Below are 21,178 nucleotides of genomic sequence, written 5' to 3' on the forward strand. Positions count from 1 at the left end.
CATACTTCACACTGTAGAGGGATATAAATATCTTATTCCTCATTGAGAACAGAGAAAAGGATTTCACAAGAACTCATGCAGAATCATTAACAAAGCTTCAACACTTTCATTGACACTAGGTCAATCATTACAAATGAAGCAAGAATTGAATGCTTAGTTGTGAGTAAGAATGCACAAGCTGTTTCGTCTTTGCAAATAGCCAGCAGTGAATCTGCTTTGTCTGGACATGGATAGTACCCTGTACATCATCTTCACTATAGTCATCGTTGCAGAGTTTGTTTTTGGAAATCTGAGCAACGGATTCATTGTGCTGACAAACTGCATTGACTGGGTCAGGAAGAGAATGCTTTCCTCCGTTGGCTGGATCCTGCTTTTCTTGGCCATTTCCAGAGTGGTTTTGATCTGGGAAATGTTACTAACATGGCTAAAATATATGCAGTATTCATTTGCATTTGTTGCTGGAACAGAATTAAGAGTTATTATGTTGTCCTGGGTCGTTTCCAATCACTTCAGTCTCTGGCTTGCCACCATCCTCAGCACGTTTTATTTGCTCAAAATAGCCAGTTTCTCCAGGCCTGTTTTTCTTTATCTGAAGTGGAGAATGAAGAAAGTGCTTCTGACCATCCTTCTGGGAAATATGATCTTCTTGCTTTTCAACGTAATGCAAATAAACAAACATACAGAGGAGTGGATGCATCAGTATGAGAGAAACACAACCTGGAATTTTAGAACAAGTTGTTTTTCAAGGGTTTCAAAGCTAATAGCATTCACGATGATTATGTTCTCTTTAACACCAATTGTGGTGTCCGTGGTCTCCTTCATCCTGTTAATTCTCTCCCTTTGGAAACATCTCCAGAAGATGCAGCTAAATTTCAGAGGGGAACAAGACTCCAGCACAAAAGCCCACATGAATGCCATGAAAATTATGGTCTCCTTCCTTTTACTCTATGCCTCTTATTTCATATCCTTTTTTATATCATTTATTCCTATGGCACACCAAAAAGGACTAGATCACTTGCTTAGCCTGACTGTTGGGCTTTTCTACCCTTCATGCCACTCATTTGTCTTGATTTTGGGACATGCTAATTTAAGGCAGGCCTGTCTTTTGGTGCTCAGGCAGCTGAGATGTGAGAAAAAGCATTAGAAGTTTATTGTTCCTAAAGGTAGCTCAACAACATATTAAGCATATAGAACTCACTCAGTGGTAGAGCGCCAGGCAAGCATACATATTGAAAAACATATAATTTCTCAATTCTTCCATATATGGAAGATGATATAATAAATTCCTCAAACATTTAGAACAATACTAAAACAGTGCACTCTTGTATACAGAACTATGAATCAGATTTTATGAATGCATGCTTTTTTACCCTAGGCATGATAGCATAATCATGTCAACGAAAATGAAAGCTAATCCAGGCTGAGATGCATAGTGAGACCCAGTTTGAATCTTCATCCAATTGATAATTATCTCAAATCAATGTCATTATAGGCATAAGCAAAATTTTGACACTCTGAAACAATTTATTGTACCTTATAATATTGTTTTGGAAGTAGATTAGAACATTTAAATAAATTTAACATCAATCAAATCTAAAGAAATCACACACACACACACACACACACACACACGCACGCACACACACACACACACACAGGAAGATTAAAACCTAGACTCTAGGATGTGGAAGATGGCTCAGTAAAGTTCTTACTTAAAAAGCATTAGGATCTGAATCTAAATCCCCAGATTCAACAAAAAGCCTGGCTTCAAATTTCAATGCAATACATGTGTGTAAAATATAGCCAATACCAAGAGAATCAAGAAAACATTTTCTTTCTTGAAAATCATTAGTTGATATCCTTTTTAAAGGCATGAATAGATTTTACTATTTAAATAATATTTCACTTGGAACTTGCTCCCTGAACTTTCTAAATGCCAGAAGAAATACACTCATTCACATCTCAGGTTTGGGTACACCTACTTATAATCCTGAAGTTGAACTATGTCAGTCAGTGATGAAGGAAGGCAAAGATGGTCTATAATCAAAATGCCCACTGTGCCAGAAACTTTCCTGATGAGGTCTTCAGTTATAGAATTCATAATAAGGATTATTGAAAATGAACTCATCATGCTGATGAACAGAACTGACTGGGCCAGGAGCTGTAAGATTTCCCTGGTTGACTTTGTTCTCTCCTGCATGTGTCTCTCTAGGATATGCTTTTGTAAACAAAAATTTTGTACATCTCTTTTGATGTAAGCTGTAGGAAATAATTTCAGTCTAAGAATGTTCTTCATTTTGAAATCCTCTGGACATGATCCAACTATTTCTACACAGCTTGCAACACCTGAATCAGTGTCTTCTATTACCTTAAAATAGGCAACTTCTTCAATACCCCTTTATTTGTGAATGAGACAAAGAAATACCATAGTACCTCTGTGACTGATGGAGTAACAAAACTCTATTAATCAATGTTTCTGATGTTTCATGGAAACCTTAACTTTATTCAAGTATGGTCAAAAATGAAAAAAACAGTTGATTTTATAGAGACTCTTGGATAAGTTTAGCATATTATATTATTTTTCATTCTTATAATTTTGTTGTGTGTTTAATTTTGCTTTTCCTTCTAATAATTTTGTTATGGAGTCATACCAGAAGAATGAAACTACAAGGCATTTATGCTAGAGATTTGAGCAGTATGGTCCATATGAAATCTGTGAAAACTATTGTCTTATATCTACTCTTCTTTTATAAGAATTCCATAAGCAACATTCTGATGATCTTGTCTTACAAGGACTTGTCTACTTTGTAGAGATTGTGTTGGGAAGACTTTACCTCACATACTGGCATTCTTTAATTCACTGAGGCATCATTTTCTTCTGATTTCATGGAACAAAAAAAAATGAATAAGAAATTTTTTTGTATGCCGAAGAAGTTGAAGTGTGTCAAGGGGTAGGCTTTGCTTTCTTTTGGTACTGTGATCAGGCCCTGTATGACAGTTAAAGTTCTCAGGAAAAGAGGAAGAATAAACACCTTACATCTAGCCCCACACTCCCTGATTTTTGAGACAAATTCGGTCTACATAGACTTGAATTTCCTGTAACCCACTTTGCAGACCAGACTGACTTCAAACTCAAAGAGATACACCAACCTCTGCCCCTTAGTGCCAGAATTAAAGACATGTGCCAGGACACTGGTTACATACATCCCTTTTACCTTCTCCCTTTTCTTTCATTCTGTCACATTGAGCATTATTTAAAATATTTTACTTTATTAAATAAAAGGAAAATAGTTCTATGTTATTTGTATTAGATATAAAATTTTTGATTTAAAAGTAAAATTTTAAATCAATAAATATTTGTTTTATCAAATGCACCACAAAACAGAATAATTCTTTTTAAAATTGCACTGATAATTTAAATAAATATTGGATGAGCGAGAACTAAAATATGTGAAAGATTATGGTATGGATTGTGTGTATTCCTATATGAATGACCAATTCTACAATTTAAAACTTAGAAAGTTGATTGTTTAGCTTCCTGAGACAAAATGTACGTAATTTTTATGTGGCTATTTTTTTAGCAATTTACATGTATTTGTCCTTTGTAGTGTTTGAAAAATGTCCATTGTGTCTATAAGATTCATTTCCTTTATACACATCACTGCTGATGAATATTTGGGTTGGTTGTAAAACTTACATATTGTGAAGTTTGCAATGAATCTTAATGTGTATACATCTCTGTTAAATGTTGAGAGATGTTAGTGGTCATGGTAAAACTGGATCATACAGTTGATTTATTTTATTTTTATTTTGAAGGTACCACCATACTGACTTACGTAGTGGTTGGGGTGATCTGAATTACAACCAGCATTGTATAAATTTTCTTTTTGTCCCACATCTTGCCTTAGATCAGTAAGATTACAGGCATGGGCTACCTTGCCTACTTGGGTTATTAGTACGCTTTATTTTGATTTTTGTCCCTGGTTGTATTTTTATGATGCATACAGTTTTAGATTTCTCTGACTTTGGTATCAAGATATTTCCAACACATGCTATGTGGGAGCCCACATGTGATTCATTTTCTATCTGGAGTCATTTCTGATTTAAAGAAGTCCTTTGAGTTCAAACTTGCCTGCTCTGCTTCTTCCAGTAAACTTGAGGGTGATTACTAACATTTGTGTCCGCCCATAGAAAGAGAATTTTTGCCCAGTTCAAAGAGAACATTTTTCTATTAAAATTTGGGCTGGTGTACGCCAGCCAGAGGCATTCGTGTTGGAGATCAGAAACTGCTTAGCTGGATAAGATAATGCACCTGTTTGAGCTTCCTTCCAAGGACAATGCAGGGAGGTGGTTAGCTGACTGTACTGCCCTTTGTTCTCCCTTTTGACTGTAATTCGTATATATGCTGCCTGAAAATAAACTCGGTGCTATTTGGTATTGACCTTCAGTCCTCTTTTCTAGCCTATGTTTCTGTCTTCTCTTAATCTAATATTTCGTCAGCCTCATCGCCCCCTCCCAGGGAATACCTCAGCTGATTTCTGCCTGAGTGGGCTCTGACATTTAAGTCATTAAATGGGAACAATTCGTAAACCTTACTACTCAGGAGGATGAGGGAAGAGAGCCTTTGTAAGTTCATGACACGCATGAATGCATAGTGAGTCATGGTTTTAAAACACACACACACACAAGAACGTAGAATAAATTGATATTGAACTCTTTTTAGAAAAATATGTGTAAACTTAAAACATTTACACTTCAATTATTTTATTGAAATATGATTTCCCTGGAATATGGAGAGTCAATTAAGAGTTTAAAATTTAGTAACAATACAATATTTTTAAGACTTCAATCTTTTCTTATGCCTACATTTTTACAAATAATCTCTGTCTTATTTACTATTCTATTGCTACCATGACCACAGTAACTTATAAAAGATAGCATTAAATTCCAGGGTTGTTTACAGTTTTAGAGGGTTGTTCCATGGTAATCATGGTGGAAAGCAGTCAGGCATAACACTGTAGTCATAGCTGAGAGCTTTACATCCTGATCCACAGGGAGAAGGCAGAGAGAGAAACAAGAGACTGGGCCTTCATGTGTGTTTGAAACTCCAAAGCCTACTACCTTCAACAACAAAGACACACCTATTAATCCTTCCCAAACATCTCATCAATTGGAAACTAAACAGGCAGGTTTCTGGAGGCCATTTCCATTTAAACCTTAACAATCTGTTTAAATAAAAACAAATCAAAAACAAACAAATAACAAAAACAAAAAAAAAATCCAACCTGATGCTTTAAATTCTCTTACATCACCTCTCTACAAACCCTTATCCCCATTAAATTTAGCACCTGGTAGTCTCATTTAAATACATGACTATAACATGCTTGTATACACTAGCTTATGTATTTTAAATCCAATCTTGATATTATCTCTAAACTTTTAATTCAATTGTAATCAACCCAGGTGGTGGTGCACACTTTTAATCCTAGTACTTGGGAAGCAAAGAGAGGCAGATCTCTAAGAACAAGGCTTGCCTGGTCTACAGAGCAAGTTCCAGGATAGCCACAACTGCAGAGAGAAAGTAGTAAGAGTAACTTGAAGTATATTCATGTAATCAACCATCACTTCTGTGTCTCCAGCTGCATGTAGAGGTTGCATCTTACAGTTGATATACTTTAGGCAACACATTCTGATCAAGACATGCAACAGCTACTGCTTCTTGTTCTATTATTTTTAGCTCATGGAAAATAACTTCACACTTCTCAAAACAAAAAACACAGCCTGGAAATCATCCTTGTCCCCTCTGTTTTTCTCATGAACTACATCAAATACATTAGCAATTTCTCCTCCTTAGCGATCAGGGAAATGCAAATCAAAACAACTTTGAGATAACATCTTACACCTGTCAGAATGGCTAAAATCAAAAACTCCAATGATAGCCTTTGCTGGAGAGGCTGTGGAGGAAGGGGTACCCTCATCCATTGCTGGTGGGAATGCAATCTTGTGCAACCACTGTGGAAATCAGTGTTTCGGTTTCTCAGGAAATTCGGGATCAACCTACCCCTGGACCCAGTAATACCACTCTTGGGAATATACCCAAGAGATGCCCAACCATACTAGAAAAGCATTTGTTCAACTTTGTTTATAGCAGCATTATTTTTAATAACCAGAACCTGGAAATAACCTAGATGCCTTTCAATGGAAGAATGGATGAAGAAAGTGTGGAATATATACACATTAGAGTACTACTCAGCGGTAAAAAACAATGACTTCTCAAATTTGGCATGCAAATGGATGGAAATAGAAAATAGTATCCTGAGTGAGGTAACCAGGCCCCAAAAGATGAACAAGGGATATACTCACTCATAATTGGGTTCTAGCCATAAATAAAGGTCAGTGAGTCTATAATTTGTTATCCTAAAGAAGCTAGATAAGAAGGTGAACCCAAAGAAAAACATATAGCTATCCTCCTGGATATGGGAAGTAGACAAGATTGCCAGGCAAAAATCGGGATCTTAAGGGTGGGATGGGAGGGGGGTAAGGGGAGATGGGGAGAGAAAAGTGAGAAGGGTAGGATGGGGAGAACTTGGGGCAACGGGATGATTGGGATAAAGGATGGTTGGATAGGGGAGCAGGGAAGCACATATCTTAATTAAGGGCTATCTTAGGGTTGGCAAGAGACTTGGACCTAGAGGGGCTTCCAGGTGCCCAAGGCGAGGTCTCCAGTTAGTTCCTGGGGCAGCTGAGGATAGGGAACCTGAAATGATCCTATCCTATAGCCATACTGATGAATATTTTCCATATCACCATAGAACCTTCATCTGTTGATGGATGGAGATAGAGACAGAGACCCACACTGGAGCACTGGACGGAGCTCCCAAAGTCCCAATGAGGAACAGAAGGAGGGAGAACATGAGCAAAGAAGTCAGGACCACAAGGGGTGCACCCACCCACGGAAACAGTGGGGCTGATCTATTGGGAGCTCACCAAGGCCAGCTGGACTGTGACTAAATTTTTTGAAATTATAATATAACATTTCTTCCATCTTTTCAGCCCTCCAAACCTTCCCATATACTCGTGCTTACATTTTTTACATTTTTTTTAAATTCATGGCTTCTTTAGTATTAATTGTTGTTCTGTTTATACATATTACAAATATATGAATACAACTGCTTAGTCTGTATAAGTTAATTGTATGTGTGTTTTCAGGGCTGGCCATATGGTATAGTATACACAACTCTTGTATGGTTTCTCTGCCTCTCTTTCTGTCTCTGTTTTATTCTTTCTCTCCATCTTAACTACATCCTAGTCTAGCATCACATTTTTCCTAGCCTCTTATTGGCTTTATCATTGTATTTTTATTCTCTGGCTACCCAGAATTCAATCCCAATGAAATTAATTTAAAATATAAATTATGTTGTATCAATTTCCTCTAAACTATTCCAAAATATTTATATCTCACTTAAGACAAAGCCAAATTGTTTTAATATCTATGATTTGTCATAGATTTTGATCTTTAACCACTACTTTCTCTAGTTTTATCTCTGTATGAATCACCCTGGTTTTCTTTTTTATCCACACTCATTAGCTATTTCCAATGCTGGTGTCTTGCTACCTCTTTTTCCCTAGGGTTGGAACGTATTGTTCCTGGATAAAGTATAGCTTTTCCCCTATGTATTGTAGGTCTTTGCTGACAATTTTCCTAGTGGACTGATTTTCTGGTCACTGTATTAAAATTTCTTGTTTCCTCCTCATACACTTGTTCTTTCCTCTGGGCATCTTATATTTCTCTTTGTGCTAGAATTTAATCTCATGACAATATATGATTTTTTTGAGACACGGTTTCTCTTTGTAACAGTCATGATTGTCCTAGAACTCACTCTGTAAACCAGGAGTCCTTGACCTCATAAAGATATACCTGCCTCTGCTTCCTGAGTGCTGAGCTTAAAGGAATTCCACCATTTCCCTCATGACAATATTTTAAAAAGTTACTTTTCCTCAGTGCTTTAGCTGAGCTCCTATACATTTGGAGCAATGGAAATATTTAATAGTAAATCTCTGGTCTGAGTAAATAAAATACCCTCTTTTCAATTCTTTTACCTTGAATTCCTTTTCAAATATTTGTGTTTGTGTTTATCTAGTATAATTAGATGTTTCTTTTGTCAAAGATACTTTAGTGAATTCATCTTTTTTAGATTATGTGGCATACATTTCTTTTTTTTTCTCTCTCACATCAACTCTGGTAAACAGTTGGCCCATGCTGCCATCAACTAACTTGTATAACCCTGCCCACACACCCCCTTCAAGTTCTTGGCCTTCTGAAAGAGCCTGAGAGTTCATGTTGGCAGCACGAACCAGGATGCCACGGCACGCGATATTTTGCTGCTAATGCTGAACGAGGAAAATCTCTTTGAAAGGACTCACAACACACCCGTTTGCCATCAACAGTACCCATTCAAAAAAAATGGCGGCAGCAACCAAGAAGCTGCTGAGCTTACATTTTTATGTTTTTGTTTTGTTGTTATTGTTTTTTTTCCTCCACTCTCAGGTTTTATGTTGATATAGTCAGCACACATTGGCATGCTATTCTGTTGATGGAGGCTGTTTGTTAGTTTTTTGGTTGCCCAGACCCAAAACCATCACACAGAAACAATATTAATTGAAATACTGTTTGGTCAATAGCCTATGCATATTTCTAGCTAGCTCTTACATCTTAAATTACCCATTTCTATAAATCTGTGTATCTGACATGATTAGGGTCTTCCTACGGTATAAGGTTCCATCTAGAATCTTTCTTCTGTCTCCTGCAGAGGCTACATGGCTTCTCATTGACTCTGCCTACTCTCTCCTCCTCTCTCTGCTTGGAGTTTCCATCTTGCCCTATTCTGTGCTGCAACAGGCCCAAAGCAGCTTCTTATTAACCAATGATACAGCATACAGAGGGGAATCCCACATCAGACAGACTCCTTTTCATCTGAGGAGTAAGGGGCCTCTGCCATAAGTGGCATTGAATTATAGAGAGGTTAACACTGGCCTGCTCCTGACAATGCTTATTGTGTGCAGCTCTTACTTCCTCCAGAAAGGAGGATTTGAGGCTGGCATAGATGGCTAGTAGGATGGGCACAAATGAAGCAGAGGGGGTCACTGATGACCCAACTTCATGCTTTCTGGTAAGAAAGAGCACTAGCATCCAGAGGTCAACCTCCCACATATTTTCAGGAGAAATCCAGGGGCCAAAATCACAGCCTCATCATAAAAATCCTCCAGAATGGCAGTCTTAACTTAACGCGCCTGGTAAACAATATTGATTTTAATGCCCTCACCTGAGGCTTCTTACAGTAGGAAGCTAACATCCCCATTCTCTTAATGGCAGGAGATATGGGGCAGGCAAGAATCAATTCTAAAACAGACAAAGACAGACATGAACTAAAACAGGAAGTGTGTCAGACCCAAGTTTAGTAGATGGTTCTACCTAGCACAGCAGGGGTACCAGACAGACACAAAGAGAAAGAGAAAAAATGAGGAGGGTCCCCAAGCTCACCTTTGCAAGTACTAAGGACTTGGAGCACACAGGGGCCAACTCACCGAACAAGTCACAGAAGAGGGTGGGCTGTAATATACCACAGATGTGAAGAAGAGCCTAAAAGGGCATCAAAAAAGAAAGCAAAAAATGTACCTATGCAGGATGGGTCAATGCCACTCCAGCAACAAAGGGTGAAGATCAGCAGCCCCCCCCCCCAAAGAGTTACAGCAATAAAAATATACACCCAAGTGGGGTTGAGGCCCATGTCAGCATGGGGACCAAAAGTGCTATGTCTAGGGGCCAAATATTGCAGACAACCCTGCTCACACACTGATGTGGGAAGGTCATATGTCAATCTGTTGATTTCATTGGTTAATAAAGAAACTGCCTTGGCCCATTTGATAGGCCAGCCCTTAGGTGGGTGAAGTAGACAGAACAGAATGCTGGGAAGAAGGGAAGTGAGCTAGATGCCATGCCGCTCCTCTTCAGGGTAGACGATGAAGCTCCAGCCCAAGATGGACGTACACTAGAATCCTTTCCACTAAGCCACCACTTCGTGGAGCTACACAGATTACTAAATATGGATTAAGCAAGATGTGAGAGTAAACCAGTAAGTGACTACAGCTAATGGGCCAATCCGTGTTTAAATGAATACAGTTTGCATGTTGTTATTTCGGGGCATAAGCTAGCCAGGTAGCCAGAAGCCGGTGGTGGGAAGTGGCCCGCAGCTCCTTCTACAGCACACCCCTTCGGGGAGGGGTTGAGAAGGCACAGCGTCAATGATGCAGACAATGGAAGTTAGGTGAGTAGCAGAACATGCTGTAGACTCATTTATTATGGAAGTTTGGCCTGCCTATATAACCCCTTCCCAAAATCCCATTGGCTGATGCAGCCGATTCTGATGCATTGTCCTCTCCTCATTGGCATCTCTGGCCAGGCATCTCTGGATGTAGTGGCAGGCCTTAGGTTGTCTTAGGGAAGACATGCCTGCCATGCATGCTCATGTGGTCTGGTGGGGCAGGGCGACTATGGCTTGAGTAGGTTAGCACATGGGCAAAACAGAGTACTAGTAATCCACCTGAGACAAACGGTTTGTCTTTAAGAATAAAATATATATGTCTCTTTCTCTCTCCTCTCATAATCACATTAAGCTACACAGAGTTTGAAATGATTGTAGAGAGCTGTGTTATGCCGTGCCTTGAAGATGGCGCTGGTTTCCACCCTCCACCCCCTCGTGGGTATGTGCTCTCAGTCACGTACTATCCCATATATGGTAAGACTAAGAATGTGCTCTCAGTCACATACTATCCCATATGTGGCCTAGAATGAGAATGTGGCTTGCTTCCGTGTACCTGGACCTATCCGCATTTCCCACGTAGCTTGCTGGGGCTGGCTACCCAGAGGCTATTTTAGTTGTGGGTTGGTTTTTCCCGGGATTTGAAGATTGTTCAAGGTTCCTGAATAAACCGCTGAATTAGAAGAGTCCAGTGTTGCGTCTTCCTTGCTGGTCAAGGTGGTCGCGACAAATGATAAAATAGATGGATAAATATGGATATTCAATAGAACAGATGAACTCTCAGATATTAGATAAATGGCAGATTGGATGACATTTAACAAAGCAGGTTATCACTAAAAGCTTGCTTGGAGCACCACATCTGGTTAGAAACTTTTAAATAAAGCTAAAATAAATGTTAGAGAGAAAGTAAAATGATCTTCTAAAATTCATAGATATTTACAAGTAGGCATTAGTTTAGACCCTGAATATAGCCAAAGTAGAATCAGGCAGAGGCTGGTCGGAACTGTTTATCAATATACTGTTTAGGATATTCTTTATGTTGTGTTGAAGATAAATCTGTGACATAAAAACTACCTATATAAATCAGAAATTTAAGAAAATTCAAAGGAGACTTTAAAGGAATGGCAAGCTTACCTTACATGTGTGTAATTATGTATAATACATAAAGTACCTGTAAAAGCACTACCTAAAATCAAGTTCAAAACACAATTTTATAGAAAAATATGAGAAGCCTCATGTGAATATTCCATTTTTGTTTCTGCAAACACTCTTGCTTTAATAGCCTTAAGGATGCTGACAAGAACAAATGTTTTGTAGAACAGAATTTGGCTGTATGAAAGCAACGCTTCTGCCAGTGCAAATGTAGCAAAATCAATAGGCAATCTTTCTTGACCTGAGAAGGCTGTGGACTCAGTGTGAAGGTCTAATCAGTCAGAGTTGAGCAGAAACATAGATCATCATGAAAAGAATATATAGTAGCCAATGGTAAAACTACATTTTAGGAAAGAAATCAACACTGAGAGACATAGGCAAATGTGTGCACTCACCACTCTCTACCACACATATACTTGACAAAGAATGAAAAGACTTGAGTCACAGTCTTGTCAGTTAAATCCTCATAATGCTGGAACGTAAGTTTTAGTATCTGTGACAGTTGCTTAAATGATTTTTCTTTCCAAACTTTGTCCCAATTATGTGTGGTACCAATCACATTGTATAAATAGTCACCCCCTCTCTGCACTTCCCAATTATGATGCCAATCTCTCAAAGAGAGATCTGCCATGAATGCATTGTAGTGTGCACAATGTGAGGTCACCTAATACAGAGTACAAAGGTCTTTATGTTTTGATTCTTATTCAATAAATAAAGGAAGCTGTTTGTGTAGATGTGTAAGAAACCCCAAAGCCTTCTTCAAGATGTTTGTGCCCCTATTGTCTATTCTAAAATTTTGGAAAAATATCATGAAAATGTAATCGTAAAGCAGCTATCTCAGAAGTGGGATCCAGAGGGAAAGGCAAGTCTCAAAACTAGAGGAGACTTTCCAGAGTATAGTTATTATAATGAGCATTTTGATACTCATTAAATTTAATATTAAATTTAACATTCATTAAAACTTAATGAATACTTTGACAAAAAGTCATTCCTGTCATGTATGATAATTTACTCTTTGTACATTTTTAAAAAAATGGCATTTAATTTTTTACAAGTTTATTTACTAGTTAGCTTCCCTCTTAATAGTATCCTCTGATATATTTTAAAAATCCTTATTATTTAATTATAAAATCACTGTTAATTATACAAATAACAATAATTTATTCCCAGAGACACGACTGGGATTACAGTGGTGAAGTTTGTCTGATTAGAAATGATCAGAGAAGAATATGAAGGACAGATGCCAATTGAGTCAAGAGAAAGCAAAGCTGGTCAGAACGTAGCAGTGCTGGCTCACATACTTTACTAGGAAGATCAAAATGGGGTTGGTACAGTTTTAACTCCTTGAAAGGGCATACCAAAAACTTCTTCTCAAAGCTCAATTCTGTCCTCTCTTCCCATTGGTTAGGGTTTACCCAAATCGAAGGCATCACCTTTCTGCCATAGATGATCCATCCTTGATGACCATTTAAAAAATAAGTCATAGTATGACATTTTTTACAGAGATGTGAGCAGATGTAGATTCATCCCAGAGAAGACACCAATGACTGAGGATAAAAACAATTCCACCGGAATTTAACTTAGCAAACTTTCATTTCTTGTGTTTATTGACAGGAGCCTGTGTGAAGGGAGACTAACAGGAGCATGGGTGAAGTAATGGTAGTTGCATAATGAGAAATCCATCCAGCATTGGTAAATCACTCATGAACAACCAGCTAATAGCTCAGCCAGCGAGGGAATCCCCTTTCTCCAGAAAGTGTCACTGACTCTCTGAACTTAAGCATGATCTTATGAACCTTGAAATTTTTGGAAGTTTTCCAAGTCTTATTTGATTAGTTCATTTTGTCTTTTCTCAGCCTTATGTAACTCTAGAAAGGAACATTGCAGCATAAATAAATTACTAAACAACATTTCATCCCTCTGTCTGATTTTCACATTTTTTTCTACTTCCTTTTCTAGAATGTCCCCTGATTTCTTGAGGGAATCATGTAGATATTTGGCTATATTCTTCCATCTTGGACTGAACATTGGACTACTCTGTCACAGCAACTGTCATGAATTACAAGGACACTGGCTAGCAATAAGTCTCTGTACTAGATCACCTATTCAACAAAGAGTCTCTCTCCATTACTGAGACTGATGGTGGTGGTAATCTATGACACACACACAAACACTAGAAGAAATAGGTATGTAATATCCATCTTCATAAACAGGATCAGAGATTTATAAATGCTACAGCCATGTGCTTTTTGTCCAGGTTTACAGGACCAGATGCAAGTTTCTACCTGTCACACAGATTTTAATTTCAATCAGAAAGCAAATGACTGGACCCATAATATTGGTGGTAATGACACCAGAGAACACATCTAGTGTAGCAAAGAGATTCCATAACTGAGGATTACTGTCAATAACAATTCTTCCCCTGCAACTTGCACTGTGAAAGACAATTAGAAAGGAGTGAGATTTCAGTTCAGTCTCAGCCTAGGTTGCCCATGTCTTAGAGCCAAAGCACACAGTGCCTCAGAAATGGGTGCTTTCCATCTGTCTATTCCTATCATAAAAGCAGCAGCCATGGTCACAGCTTTTAACATTTCTGGAGTCTTGGGAGTCTTGGATAGCAAATCATAGTAACCTTTTTTTATTTACTCTGGGCACTTTCAATTAAGTACTTACTGGTTGTCCTTAGTGATCTATAAGCCTTTTTTTCCTTTTTATTGAGCTCTACATTTTCCTCTCTTCCCAGGCTCTCCCCTCACCATTCACCATTTCTCCATGGTCCCTATGCTCCCATGCAGATCTATGTAAGTCTTTCTTAGTGTCCTCATTGTTGTCTAAATTCTCTGGGATTGTGGTTTGTAGGTTGGTTTTCTTTGCTTTATGCTTAAAAACCACCTATGAGTGAATACATGTGATAATTGTCTTTCTGTGTCTGGAGTACCTCAATCAAAATAATGTTTTCTAGCTCCATCTATTTTCCTGCAAAATTCAAGGTGTCATTTTTTTCTACTGTGTAGTACTCCATTGTGTAAGTGTACCACATTTTCCCTATACATTCTTCGATTAAGGAGCATTTAGGTTGTTTCCAGGTTCTGGCTATGACAAACAAAGCTGCTATGAACATAGCTATGAGCCAGACAGCTCCCTGAAGATAAGACAGGCTAGATTTGCCTGAAGCTGCATGCTGGTCATAACTTGGTTCTAGACAGTCCCCAAAGGATGACACTTCTCTTCCTATTACCAGCCTGTGCTTACAGTTTTATAAAACTGTAAGATTCACAAGGATTGATTTCTGTATTCATAACACTGGGATTAGAGATATTCGACACCATAAATAGCTCAAAAGTCCAAATCTTTAAAATAGGTTGGGGTGGGCTTTTGATTTATATAATAACTCAACTGTGTACTATCAGCTATCTACTGAGATTGAATTGAAAAAAGTCACTATCAAAGAGGAAAGAGTGAAGAGAGGAGAAGGGAAATGAGCCCATTTGAGCAATAGGAAGTAGGAATGATCATTTACCTGTAAATGAACACTCAGGTTAGCAGTAGTGGGCTCCAGATATCCTCAACTTTGCTGATTTCGTCTTCTCTGAAGCCTGCTGAAAATGCCACACTCCAGACAGTTCACCTATGACAGGGGAGATTTTAATGAAGAAGATATAATTTTAACGCTAGTACCAGCTACTCAGGAGCTCATCATAGAAGTGCCTAGGGAATCAAGTGTTTCTTCAACCATAGGCCTTAAGCCACAATTTCCCTCAAGGCTAACTTCTCAGGATAAATACCAACCCCTCAGTATCCAAGTTAAAACCCTATCTGACTCTGCTGGCCATCCTGCCTCCTATTAATGAGATATCCCGGAACACTCTCCAGGAATGGTGTCACTGTCATAACTTGATTATGGATGGCAAGGAAGTTGAAGCCTACTTGAGACTCCAGAAAAATTCATATTTGATACAAAAATGACATATTCTCCAAAATTTCATGAAGCCAAAATGAAGCAGGTTCCCAAGAAACTCTATAGGTCATCAAAGGACCCATGCCTCAAAATTTCAAGAGGAAGAGAGAGGAGGATAGTATATTTGAAGCTACAACTTCAGAAAAGGAGTCTGTTTTTGCAGCCTGGGGAAGAATTGCCATGAGAGCTGTGAATTGCCACCCTCTTCGCTCGAATGTGAAAGCCTTTCTTTCACCAGCCACTGGATGCAGGTGGTGCTTTGTCTATGCCAGACAGCTCCCTGAAGATAAGACAGGCTAGATTTGCCTGAAGCTGCATGCTGGTCATAACTGGGTTCTAGACAGTCCCCAAAGGATGACACTTCTCTTCCTATTACCAGCCTGTGCTTTTCCATCCCCAGGAGTGGAAGATAATATTCTGTGTCCTGAATGCATCCAAAGCAATAAGAAGATGATGAGAAATTTTGAAAGAGACAGTTGATCAGAAAGGAAATACAAAACGCTACTTCCAAATTTGCCACTTTAGATTGATGTCAAGGTTTTCTGACGTGAATGGACGAGTCCTATAATGGCTAAGGAACGGAACATCTATCTCTGCATTGGACTTTCTCAATGTTATTTTTTTCATGGGATCCAGAGAACAAATTTGTTCACAGGGTATAGAGAAAAGTTTTGTTCACGGAGTCCAGAGAACAATTGGAGTGGAAAGATGTCTTATAACAAAATAAAATAACTGCTTGCAAGCAATAAAAAAAGACTCATAAGGATTAGTATTTTGTAATGAAACCTTTTTTTTTTCCAGAAAGAGGGCAGAATCTCTAAATGCCATTGAAGCTCCAAGTGAGTACTAGTTTGTCTCAGAGAGCAGAGAAGAAACTAAAAGAAATTCAAACATGGACCAATAAATAAGATAAAATCTTAGAGGACCAATGGAACCATATCAAAGACCTGGAAATTAATCCACACACCTTCGAGAACCTGATTTTTAACAAAGAAGCAAAAAATATTAAATGGAAACAAGAAAGCATATTTAACAAATTGTGCTGGCATAACTGGATATAATCGTGTAGAAGAATGAAAATATATCCATATCGATCACCATACACAAAATGCAAGTCCAAATGGATCAAAGACCTCAACATAAAGCCAGCCACACTCAACCTTAGAAAAGAGAAAGTGGGAAGTACACTTGAATGCATTGGCACGGGAGACCACTTCCTAAATATAACCCCAGAAGCACAGACACTAAGGGCATCATTGAATAAATGGGACCTCCTGAGGCTGAGAAGCTTGTGTAAAGCAAAGGACACTGTCACTAAGACAAAAAGGCAACCCACTTACTGGGAGAAGATTTTCACCAACCCCGCAACTGACAAAGGTCTGATCTCCAAAATATATAAAGAAATCAAGAAACTAGACCGTAAAAGGCTAATCAATCCAATTATAAAATGGGGCACTGAGCTGAACAGAGAATTCTCAACAGAAGAACTTCAAATGGCCAAAAGACACTTAAGGTCATGCTCAACTTCCCTAGCGATCAGGGAAATGCAAATCAAGACAACTTTAAGATACCATCTTACACCTGTCAGAATGGCTAAAATAAAAAACACCAATGATAGCCTTTGCTGGAGAGGTTGTGGAGAAAGGGGGACACTCACCCATTGCTGGTGGGAATGCAAACTTGTGCAACCACTCTGGAAAGCAGTGTTTCGGTTTCTCAGGAAATTCGGAATCAACCTACCCCTGGATCCAGCAATACCACTCTTGGGAATATACCCGAGAGGCCCTATCATACAACAAAAGTATATGCTCTACAATGTTCATAGCAGCATTGTTTGTGATAGCCAGAACCTGGAAACAACCTAGATGCCCTTCAACGGAAGAATGGATGAAGAAAGTATGGAATATATACATATTAGAGTATTACTCAGCAGTAAAAACAAAGATTTCTTGAATTTTGCATACAAATGGATGGAAATAGAAAACACTATCCTGAGTGAGGTAAGCCAGACCCAAAAAGAGGAACATGGGATGTACTCACTCATATTTGGTTTCTAGCCATAAATAAAGGACAGTGAGCTTATAATTCATGTTCCTAGAGAAGCTAAGTAAGAAGGTGAACCCAAAGACAAACACATAGGCATCCTCATGAATATTAACCTTCATCAGGCGATGAAAGGAGACAGAGACAGAGGAGCACGGGACAGAAATCTCAAGGTCCAAATCAGGAGCAGAAGGAGACGGAGCACGAGCAAGGAACTCAGGACTGCGAGGGGTGCACCCACACACTGAGACAATGGGGATGTTCTATCGGGAACTCACCAAGGCCAGCTGGCCTGGGTCTGAAAAAGCATGGGATAAATCCGGACTAGCTGAACATAGAGGACAATGAGGAATACTGAGAACTCAGGAACAATCGCAGTGGGTTTTTGATCCTACTGCACGTACTGGCTTTGGGGGAGCCTAGGCAGTTTGGATGCTCACCTTAGGAGACCTGGATAGAGGTGGGCGGTCCTTGGGCTTCCCACAGGTCAGGGAACCCTGATTGCTCTTCGAGCAGATGAGGGAGGGTGACTTGATTGGGGGAGGGGGAGGGAAATGGGAGGCGGTTGCGGGGAGGAGGCAGAAATCCTTAATAAATAAATAAATAAATAAATAAATAAATAAAAAATAAAACGTGGAAAGTAAGATTCCTTTTGCTTAAAGTTTAAAATAAATTTTAAGATTATAAAATGAAGTACTGATAGACAATCTATCACCCTTACAGGTTTTAAAATGAGAAAAACAAAAGCAATAACCTGAAATATATAAGATGTGCTTTTAACTTCATAACACATTATTTTTAAATTTAAAGATTTTTTAGGAAACATCTTTTAGTACTGTTATACAAATTACCTCTTTTCAAACTTTATATATATTCATATTAATATGTCATTTATCCATACAACTCACTGTATATATTCACTAAATTTACTCTATTTTGTTATTACTTTATTATACTCGTTTTTATCTTATAATAAGAATTTTTGATTACTCTATACTAAAAATGAGAATTCTTTTTAATCTTTTGTATAAACTGAATAAGAAATTTTAAATAAATACTGTTTTAAATATGCACTTTTGCTCTATAATTTAGAATTCAATATTCTTGCATCTACAAATGGCAGAAGCATCGCAGTCTGAACTCACTTTTCATCATGGCAATGAACAGTGTAGTGGAATCACATATCCCCTTGTTACCAATTGTAAGTAAACTGGAGAATAAAAAAGAATAATACACATGGCTTCACAGTTATTCACTTTTTTTCTATATTCTTTATATCCAGGTTGTATGTGAGGCAGCAGCGATTAAGGAAATGCTCTTTTCAATCTTTCTTGTCTGTATGGTTCTCATCAAAATGTATCCACGTATCTTATTTAGCAGGTTTAGGGAAGAGACTTTCCTGAGGATGGTTTTAGAAATTTTTTAATAACTTTTTAAAATAACTTATATTCTGAAAATAGTAGTGGAGAGAACAAAGTCACTCTTTCCACTGGGTCTTTTTAGCTAGAAGATACCATACCTCTGTTATTTATCTATAGACATGAGAGTTCTTTTTTTTTCAGTCAGCATCTCACCTGCTTCAGAAACAACTGAAGGGCCTGTTTCAACTTCTGGTTTCCCCATATCAAGATAAAAGAATGACCTGTTGGGTAGATGGCACCAATTGTTATGGAAAATAAAAAGACTGGTGCATTATGTAAACTCCAACCTGCTATAACCACACAGAAAGAGTATGTAGCATATAACAAGAGAAAGGAGACCACAGTTTTCAAGGCCTTTATGTGGACTGTGGTGCTGGTATCTTGACATCCTTTGCCATGATATTTCATATTCCTGAGATGTTTGCTTAGGGAGTAGATTAAGAGCAGAACACATGTCAGTGATATACAAAGTGGTATGATATTTATCATGCCAAAGAGATGTAAGTTTGCAAGGCCTGTGATGTCCTTCGGTTTGTTCTTCAAAGTCACATTTCCTTCATAATCATTCACCCAAGCAATCGTGTTGATGTTTATCATCCCAACATATGAAACAAAAAACAGGAAGGTACCCAAAAATATCATGAGGAGAACTTTCTCAGTTTTTCTTTTTAGGTGAAGAAATAGAGGGTTGGAAAAATTGGCTATCTTGAACAAATAAAACATGCTGAGTATAGTCCCAAACCAATTGCTAAAATGGTTGTTTACCTCCCAGATAATGCGGCACCAAACTCTTTTCTGTACACTGTATATATCTGTAGTAAACACAGCTGAATGCCAGTTCATTAACATTGCCCAGAGTATACCAGTTCTGGAGACGGCAAGAACAGTTATGATTCTGTCAGCGGAGGAGACCTTACTTCTCTTGATACAGTCACTGGCGTTCACAAGAATTATGAAGATATTGACACAGTTCCCTAAGAGAAATTCCGTCATTATTATAATGGTGACAATCCATTCCAGTAAATTCATCATGTCTGACCAAACTAAAAAAAAAAAGGCAAGCTTAATTTCACTGCTTATGGTTCTTTTTATACAAAGATACAATTATATTTGCTCTTCACTGAATGTATACTAGAGTTCTTGCTCCTTTTAAAATGTGTCAAGTAGAACCCCAGTGTGGTGTGATAATGGATGAATTCAAACTCATGTTTATGGAAATTTATTTTACCATAATGTCTCTAATGACATACTTTTGTGTCTCTGCCATAGAGTAGTGTATTTCAGAGCTGCTATTGGAAAAAACACCAATTCCCATTTGCTAGCAGGCAAATAAATACAAATTATGTTCCATTGTTTAAAATTTTGATCCTTCTTTAATCATACATCAACTGCCATAGTCAGCTTGATTTGTTAGTAAAATTTTAGAACTCAGTTTGTAAAGAATGTAGGGGGTGCCACTCATTTGAAACTTTGTTCAACTAGAGTAATCACACTCTATGAAATCATTTATTTTAATACAAAATTCATAGCAAAGAGTCTTAAATTTACATATCATAAGATCCAAGGATTTCTGGGGAACATCAAAAAGGTGAACATTCCTTGAAAACTGCTCTCTGATAACAAATATCTGTGTTTAACTTGATTCTTTGTCAACTCATAAGAATGAATATTTATATACACAACATATATATGGAAACATGCACATATAGTACACTTCATAGATGGAAGGATTATTGTCTTATGATTTTCAAAATGTAAAGTGTATCTCAGGGATCTCATCTGGGATTATAAATCTCTTTCTCTACTTTGATTTCAAGCCCAATCTTAATGTTCTAAAACTCTTAGTATTACTTGATTAAAATTATTTGAAAGTTCATAATACTTCTTATACAATTAAAGAATATGTTTTCATATTTAATCATCTATATAATGAAAACCAAAACTGCATTGAGATACTGTCCCATTCTAGTCAAAGATGTTTGTAATTTAAAAAAACAGAAATCAACTTGAACATGATTCTCACTGTGTTCCCAACACTAGGGAGAATGAGGGGAGGACAGTGAAAGTATAAGAAAGATTTTAAAAAGTGGGCAACTGTAATAACCATTTTAAAAAGAATATTGTATCCCAAACATGCAGTTCAGTGGTAGAATATTCCAATAAAGTGCACAAGAAGTTTGAACCACCTCATAGGAACATAAGAGGTCTTTGTGATACTTATATGGTAGATATCTGTATTTTTAGTAAACTCTTACCATACACACGTATGTAGAGCAATTATTTCC

The 21,178-nt window shown here is 37.8% G+C and overlaps 2 protein-coding genes and 1 pseudogene across 2 annotated transcripts; 2 read left to right on the top strand and 1 right to left on the bottom strand.

Moving 5' to 3' along the window:
• The first annotated feature begins 226 nt into the window (after positions 1-226).
• On the top strand, positions 227-1,144 carry LOC142855440 (taste receptor type 2 member 13-like). The gene has a single exon (XM_075981933.1). It carries the CDS (start codon positions 227-229, stop codon positions 1,142-1,144), a length of 918 nt encoding a protein of 305 aa, XP_075838048.1.
• Positions 1,145-10,711: 9,567 nt separating this feature from the next.
• On the top strand, positions 10,712-15,909 carry LOC142855775 (developmental pluripotency-associated protein 2 pseudogene; annotated as a pseudogene).
• Positions 15,910-19,034: 3,125 nt separating this feature from the next.
• LOC142855441 (taste receptor type 2 member 120-like) lies at positions 19,035-19,925 on the bottom strand. Its single transcript, XM_075981934.1, has one exon. The coding sequence runs from the start codon at positions 19,923-19,925 to the stop codon at positions 19,035-19,037; it is 891 nt and encodes a 296-aa protein (XP_075838049.1).
• Positions 19,926-21,178: the final 1,253 nt, after the last annotated feature.

The sequence above is a fragment of the Microtus pennsylvanicus genome, chromosome 8 (genome assembly GCF_037038515.1).
Source record: "Microtus pennsylvanicus isolate mMicPen1 chromosome 8, mMicPen1.hap1, whole genome shotgun sequence".
NCBI classification, from domain to species: Eukaryota; Metazoa; Chordata; class Mammalia; order Rodentia; family Cricetidae; genus Microtus; species Microtus pennsylvanicus.